General features: G+C 50.8%; 1 protein-coding gene across 3 annotated transcripts; it reads right to left on the bottom strand.

Annotated features, from left to right (window-relative positions):
- Positions 1-550: 550 nt before the first annotated feature.
- On the bottom strand, positions 551-7,514 carry LOC114860743 (uncharacterized). 3 transcript variants are annotated; one of them, XM_029159566.3, is made up of 4 exons: positions 7,229-7,514; positions 2,391-2,567; positions 1,967-2,299; positions 551-1,846 (listed from the first exon to the last, which is right to left on the bottom strand). In XM_029159566.3, exons 2-4 carry the CDS (start codon positions 2,452-2,454, stop codon positions 1,458-1,460), a joined length of 786 nt encoding a protein of 261 aa, XP_029015399.1. In that variant the 5' UTR covers positions 2,455-2,567; positions 7,229-7,514; the 3' UTR covers positions 551-1,457. The 3 variants fall into 3 exon arrangements, with proteins under 3 accessions (XP_029015399.1, XP_029015409.1, XP_029015389.1); XM_029159576.3 differs by having other exon boundaries at positions 2,391-2,461; XM_029159556.3 differs by lacking the exon at positions 7,229-7,514 and having other exon boundaries at positions 2,391-3,716.
- Between the last annotated feature and the right edge of the window lie 385 nt (positions 7,515-7,899).

Below are 7,899 nucleotides of genomic sequence, written 5' to 3'. Positions count from 1 at the left end.
TTAGATGAGCTTCAGTGAATGGAAATCAGCTTCTTCCTGGTTTTCTTTCCACTTCAAAGACCTGTTTTTAGTCAGTGCATTTAAGAAAAAAATTCTTCTTTCATTAGCAGCTCAGTACATTCATGACAAAAGATATGTGTCCAGTAATAAAACTAGGTTAATAATATTTAATGTAAAACATCTATATGCCAAGTTTTGCTGGTGTAGCAATTACTGCCTTTAATTACTGGATTTAAAATATAAACAAAAGATATTTTATCGGTCCAGAGCCTTTTTGGTTTTCGTTAGCGAAGCTGATTTTGACCTGAAATCGGCTCTTGAAAAGAACCCAGCAGGTATTTTAATGTTGAATTAAAGTGGAATCCATGGCATAAACATGGTTGAATGATCATACATCAATGTCACATAAAAATCTGACAACACATTATTTTTATAAGCATTTATAAGCACAACAATAACTTCCATTACTTCAAGCATATTTTAAGTAACAACACGAAAAAGCAAACGAGGTCCGGCACAAATAACTACAAAGTCATAGTAGACTTTAAAACACTTTAATAAAATCTATTTTATTGAATTTATTTGTGATGTACCATTTATATTTGTATTTACAGTACATATGTATTTGGTGAATTGTTGTATTCAAAACAGCATTAAAAAGAGATTCAGTTGAAGCCACAGTAGCTTTTGATTTGTCAGCAAAGAGTTTTATACAAAACATATACAACAACAAATCATGATATTCTAAAAACTCTCTTTATGTGCATGTATGTATCTTTCTACTATGTATCATGTGTTAAAGCAAATTATACATATACAGCAATTGAATATTTTTTGTATCAGAAGCAATATTTCTACATACTTTCTATATATACATATATCATTCCACCTAACAGCACAAAGCTGTGTGTGTGTGTGTGTGTGTGTGTGTGTGTGTGTGTGTGTGTGTGTGTGTGTGTGTGTGTGTGTGTGTGTGTGTGTGTGTGTGTGTGCGCTACATTGCTTGGCTTGCGTATCACAACATTGCAGGACAGAAAGTCAAAACTAGGCCACTAGAGGGCAGCATCCAACCAGAGGAACGCAGCGCTTGTATTCGAGCGAATTCTCACATTGAATGGAGTTTTTGGTACTTTTTACACAAAGGCGTCAGTGTTTCCGGGGGGGATTTACATGGGTTCCTGCTGTATCCTGGAAATACCGTGTGTGTGGGTGTGTGTTTGTTCTAAAACCAGTTCACCAGCTGCTGGGCCTGCAGCAAACCTGTCTTGTCTGGTATCACCTCTGTATTGAGTGTAATTGCCTTGTTTACTTACCAGCAGCTATTATGAACCTTGGATCGCTACCTCAACAGCCGAGGGTGTTTCCGCTCCCGTTTCTGTTTCGGTACCTCACCGTAGCTGCTGGTTCCTAACCAGTGGTTTTCCCCCTGAAGTCCAGTGCGCCGACACGGTTTTCCCTCATTGCAAAGTGAAAAGCAGCGAGGTTGAAATGTACAAAACCGCCCCCGCGGCCGCGGCGCCGCCGTTGCGCAACAACGAGGGCGCGTGTCCCCCGTCGCCCTCGAGCAAGGCGTCGGTGTGGTACACCAGGGCGCTGGCGATGACCCTGCCCGAGCCGGCGCTCCGCAGGGAGCAGTTGTAGGGCTCCTCGGACGCGTTCCGCCTCAGGTGGCTGTCGATGCTCAGCCAGCCGCCGTCCTCCACGCGCTTGGTGGTGCCGTGCCGCCCGTCGTGCGGGAGCCGGCGCGAGCCGTGGAACCAGTGCACCTCCCCGTCCGGGTGGACGTGTCGGAACCTGCAGGCGGGGCCGTGGCGCGTCACGTAGCCCTCAGCCCCCCCGCTGTGCTCTGAGTGGGAAACCGGCGAAGAGGTCAAACAATTTATTTAGAGTCGGTCTACATTCAAATAACTCTTGCTGTAGATTCTAACAAGCTACCAAAACACACGCTAATTGAATGCGGACTAACCTTCTAACTCCAGAACCGTGTACTGATGCAGGGCTCCCTGGTTGGACTGGAGCTTGCAGCCGTAGCGCCCGCTCTCCATTGGCCGGACTCTGTTGAAGACCAGGACCAGCTGCTGATCCTCGTATCCACAGTGGAAGTCGCTGGGGGCGAGTTGCGCGTTCGTGCTGAGGTTTCCTCGGCTGTTCACGGAGCACAGGGTCGTCTTATTCCGGGACCACTCCATGTGCTGGACTCGCAGGTGACTCGGCCGCTCAGAGGAGACGCTGCAGCGCAGCGCGGCCGGGCGGCCGGCCGCGGCCGCGACCCGGGGGCTCACATGGAGCCTCACCATCTCTGCAATACCACAAACAGATCAGGCTTTTAGTTTAACTCGAACTGTACGTGACGAGCTTCATTTACTGATATTTCAGGTGCTTTCACTCACCTTCTCTAGCAAAAGTGAAAGCAGACGTGAGCCAGAGGACGTGCAGTGCCGTGAAGCCCGTCATCTTTTCCCTGTAACATGGAGAGCAGTCAAAGCCTTGTGCAGTCCGGCTGAAGCCGTGTTCCGATGTCTTCTCACCAGCAGACCGCAGCTTCCCCCCCGCTGTCCGACTCTCGCCTGCAATAAGCGCGGTGCGTTAATGATTAGAGTCGCAGCTTATCGCGGCGGAGGGCGTGCTGCGACTCGCCGAGCAGCAGCCGAGGAAAGGAAGAGTGATGTGTCGTATGCAGAGACAAAGGGCTGCGGGCGGAGGCCCATGCGCGCGGCGGCCGCGGCCGCTACAAGCGCGCACTTGTGGAGCGGCCTTTGATGCCGCTGCCGCAACAGTGTGGGCAGTGTGTGGCTGAGATGAGGTCACCGCACGCCTGGAGTATCCCCAGAGGAGGCTCCCACGCTCCGTTAGGGACTCTTCTGACCAGGTTTCTGACGCGGAAGGACCCTTTACATCTGCACAACCTACAGCACGGTGCTCACATGAGACGACGCGACGCCCCCCCCGTTTGTTTGCTTCAAAGCAAAACTTGTGCCCTGTTCACTCTCACGACACCTCAACGAAGGCAGTGGTAGCCATGGCGACGGAGAGCCCGGTCCGGAGCGGGAGGCGCGTCTCGGTCAAAGTCCGCTCCACGCCTGCGATTGTAAATAGAGGCTTTACAACAAGATGCGACATTCAGCGTCAGATCAGAATTTCCTGGAATTCGTAAAACTAAAGTGACAGGCCCGGCCCTCGGAGCTAAGATACTGGACTCAGCACTGGACTTCTGGTCTACTGCAGCAGAGTCGGCCTCATTAACGGTTCCCTTAACGCGGTCCAGTACAACCCATTTAGCCCATTACAGCTTCCTGCAGCGCGTGCCCCTGACCCTGCCAGCCTCTCAAGTCTGCTTTATTATCAGCATTCATTCCGAGTCGTGTCCTCTCTTAGTCATCGCATGTGTGTGATTCATCAAGTGTTATTGCTGGATGGCAACATGCAGAGCACCAGGAAGCCCAGCGGGTCAACGTGCGCGGCAAAGCTCTCGTTTTGGTCGTTTACACTATTTCGGTGACTCCGATTAAAATAAAAATATAAATAAATAGTGAACCTGGTGCGGTGTTTATGAGCACGGCTGGGCTTCCACATACTGTAATAAATGTGATTCACGCTGCTGTGATCAAAACACCAAGCAACTGCTCTTTGCTTCAGCTGACTCCACTACTAACACTGCAAACCTGCAGACTGGCTAAACCTGAGGTTCACGCTGCTTTTACTGGCTGTGGAGCAGCATCTGGTAAAAAAAAAAAAAAAAAAAAAAAAAGCATCAATTCTTCATTCAAGAAAGTCAGCGGTCTTGGACTTGGATTATTCCTGATCATTCAGGTAGATCAAGCATTCAGCTCCATGTCTGGGTAAAACGTCATGGTTCTGTAACATCACTGATGCACAGATGACTGTGATTCTAATTAACCATAATAATAAAATGAGCAAAATGCAATTTCACAAAAAAGCGCTGCCTTGATTAGTGCGCTACATAAACCGCTGACCCTTTGTTGCCTCAGAACATTAAAGATCTTCCTGTACCTCTCATAATTCCTGTGTTTCCTGCTAAAAACACTAGACATAATTGTAAAATACAGGTTTTATGAAGGATCCGCTTCAAAGGGTCATCCCAGTTCAACGGCGGCCCCCGGGGGGAACCCGTGGACGCAACGCGAGCCGAGGAGCGTTTCACAACATCCTCCACACGCTCAGCTTTTGCTTCAGTATCATTACAGATAATGAGAGAGATAAGAGCTGAGGCGGTTGCACCGTCGAAGGCTCGGCGGCCCGAAAACATGCAGCGACGAGCAGCACCGCAGTCAAACGGAGCCAAGCAATGACAGCTTTTGTCAACACATTTCCTCACTCACCTCCCTTTCCCTGCATAAACAGGACTTAATTGCGCCGAGGGTTGAGCGCGTGCGCCTAAAGCTACGCGTCGCCTCCTTCAAGCTCTCCGTCTGCGCCCTCTGTTCCAGCCCTAAACTTGGAGGACAACTTCATCACAGCACCGTGAATCACGTTTACGGGCCGATGAGCCGCGCTCGTAAACGCCCCACCAGGTTGGCGCTTTATTGCGACTCCCCCGTGAGATTGGGAACGGGAAGAACAATTTCGACGGGTCTCCAGCGTTTTGGACTTGAGATCGTGTAAAGATGTGAGATGCGCACACATTTATTTCTTTAACGCGATCATATGAGCAGAAAATCCCCTTTTTTCACTTCTTCTAAAACTTTCCTCTACATTCCCATAGAAAAGTACCCTCAGCCTTAAGTCACATGCGAAGCTCGTGCGTGTTTTGTCTCCTATTTATTCCCATCATGTATCAACCTGTGTAAAAATGTGCTCTGATCATCGTTACACCTTCATGGCTGATCATCTAGCTGTGAATGCTGAAATACAGCAAATGACCATTTCAAGGACAAACATCCACGGACATCAAAGGAAGTGCCGTTCACCCACGGCGGAGGAACCAATGAGACACGTCTGCTAAACAAAGCGTTTCCTGACACGTTTGAGGCATAAATGCCGATAATTGCTTCCCTTTTTGAAATCATGTGATTTTAGATGCCATTATACGTGTGAAAGCACCCAATTGGCCTGTGTCCTCCACCGCTGCACACAGAAGGGCCCAGTGATTAGACGCGCTGTAGCTCGCACAGTACACGAACACTGAGGCATTAAGCAGCATTGTGTCTGACCATCTGTGGCCTCGCGATACCGCACATCAGCCTCGTCCTAATCCACCGGCGCCATAAGAAGCGGGCTGAATAATCTTGATTGTGGCGCAGCTTCCTGCCGCAGCCAGCAGGAACAGGGTTTTAGGGGATTGGGCTCCAGAGGGGAAAAGGAACATCCTAGGATGAAAGACGCTGACATCAAAGACAGCAACGTTGGCGCCAGATTCTGATGAGGAAGAGGAGCAGATGAAACGGAGCGGGACAATGTGTGCTTCGTTTAAAGCTGCCCGCCGAGTCCAGAACCCGGCTCGGAGTCCCAGTCATCAGCCATAATCTCCCCATTCTGAAGGAGCGTTTGCGCTGTATAAGCGTCTAATGCAGCGTTTGAGTGCGTGTGCCGTAAACCCGCTAAGAGTTCGAGCGAGTCGATGGCGCCGAAAGCAGCTCTGAGGGGATCGGAGACGTGTTCCTGCAGGATCGGGAGGCTGATCGGGCTCAGAGCGCGGGGGTTCGCCGGCCCGCCCCCCTCGCAGGGCGAGGCGTCGTGCTCGGACCTGCCGCCGCCGTTGGCTAACGCCGAGGATTAGCACGTGCTCGGCTTCCGGCCTGCAGATCTGCCTCTGAGGCGCATTTTAACGAGACGAGGCTGGTTCTAGCGTCTGTGCTTTCGGCCCAAACCCGTAGGCGCTCCGGGCCCATCCATCCAACCCGACTCCGGTTAGACATCCGGAACTGACCTCGCTGCTGATGCTATTCATGGATGCTGTGAATTAGCCTTCTAGCCTCGCCGCGGTGATTTAGCGCCGCCGAGAACCATGAATTTGGCCGAGGCAGTTAAGGAGCAGCCCCTGTGATTTATGCCTTTGTTTACAATGAGCTGTGGAACCCCTAATCTGGCAGTGATAAGCGATGGGAGGGTCTTTCCACAGCAAACACGCGTTGAAGCCGGCGATCACACGGCAGCGAGCGCCTGTTTCTCATTTCTGGTAAATAATTAAGTGTTTATGTGTTTATTCGGCACAGAGACGCAATAATGGCGGACAGAACGCACGTCTGCACAACTTTGATAAGTTTACTGTTCCTCACTCAACGCGCCTCATGGAGCCGCCAGTAAAAAAGTGCCTTTAACAGCGTGCCGGTCACATCGTTAGCCTCCAGCGTCCCCATTAAATGCATTACCCTTCATAAACGACGCCGCTGTCCATTACGACGGAAAGGCCTTTATCAGAGCTCCCGCACCTCAGTGGCCCTGAGCTGGATCATTCCTCCAGCACCGGGGAAACACTCAATCCATCACCGTTGGTTTAAAAGTCACTAACAAAGAGAAAGAAGCAACTAAACTCAGCAACAAACAGCTCCCCGCTGACTCGTACGTTTTCTCCCGGCAGCGTTCGCCGCCCGCCTCCAAGAGCGCCGTTTGTCTCCAACGCAGCTCTAATCCAAGCGATAGCCAGAATCGATCGGCGTTTGAGGAGACAGATTGCCAGAGAGTCGACGGGCACATCCGTCAGCTTAAATCACCGAGGCAGCGGAGAACAGCAGCGGAACCGTCCCGGGGAACGCCGAGGCGAAGAGCAGGTGGAAGAAACGCAGATGGGGGGGGTCAGAGGTCAGAGGTCGCCGACCCGTGGCTGCGTTCTCCAGGAAACGCCAGCACGTGCTGAACAATTGTACGCGTGTGCAAAACAAAGAGATCTGAGATGAGTGGGAAAAGGTGGAGCCCGACGGCGCTTACGTTCCCCTGAGGAGCATTCGGGTTCCGCCATCCACCTTGGAGTGAGGAACAATCGTGTTTACACTGCGTGGACGGCAGCTAATTACGAGGCTGCGCTGAGTGGCACATTCCGAGCTCGCAGCGCCGCTTCCTGTTTCCCGGCTCCACTTCCAGCGGCTCCTTTTTCCGTGAGACGCGTCCTGTCCTGCTTAAGAGAGAACCGCCGTCGAAACGCACGCGTTCCAAAACACAGGGAAACCTGGGAAGAACTCATCGGGTGTGATGTGGCAGCCGGTTGGGATCGGGGGTTTTAGGCCGGGATAAAAGTCAAGGCGTTTTAGCCAGTGAGGAAGCGGCGTCTTACCTGGTGGACGACGCTGCTGCTCCGCGTTAGCGCGCTGCCATCACTGCGGCGCCGCTCACACCGACAGCGCAGCATCCCCGATGACTGCTGACTCACTTCCTTCTGTGAAAGCTATTGTCCTCAGCGCATCTGAGCGCGGCGGGCTCGGCTCCAGCCCGGCGCCCATGCTTCTGCAGAGCAGTGGCAGCCGTTACCCGATCACTCCAGTTCCACCAACGGGGAACCTCACCCGAAAAGGCAGCAAAAGCCACAGGTGTTGTTGTTATTCAGAGTTGCTTTCGACTGAAGGTTTCATGTCATTGAACCTGTTGATTTCCACACTTGCACCTGATCTTTGGACTTTGAAAGGTCTCTGTTGGTTTGCTGTTGTTACGTAGAGGTTGGTTTTAATGTCTTTTACTTGTTCCTTTGAATTTGTTCTGGTTCTCTTTGAACTCGCATTTGTTTGTTGGTTTTCTCCAACTATAAGTTGTGCAGTAATTTGACTTAGCTGCTTTATTAATATTTCTTCCTCATTTAGTTTAGTCACACTTTGTTTAGTCTTGTTACAAGCCTGTTTGAGTTCATTCACAGTCTCCTTAGCATATTTTTAATTAATGAAAAGGATTTTCTGTGTGTGTGTGTCTTTTGTGTACCGGCTCTCTACATGTGGGTGCTGTTCCACTTCACTG

The sequence above is a fragment of the Betta splendens genome, chromosome 1 (genome assembly GCF_900634795.4).
Source record: "Betta splendens chromosome 1, fBetSpl5.4, whole genome shotgun sequence".
NCBI lineage: Eukaryota > Metazoa > Chordata > Actinopteri > Anabantiformes > Osphronemidae > Betta > Betta splendens.
This window is presented reverse-complemented; position numbering and strand designations above follow the sequence as displayed.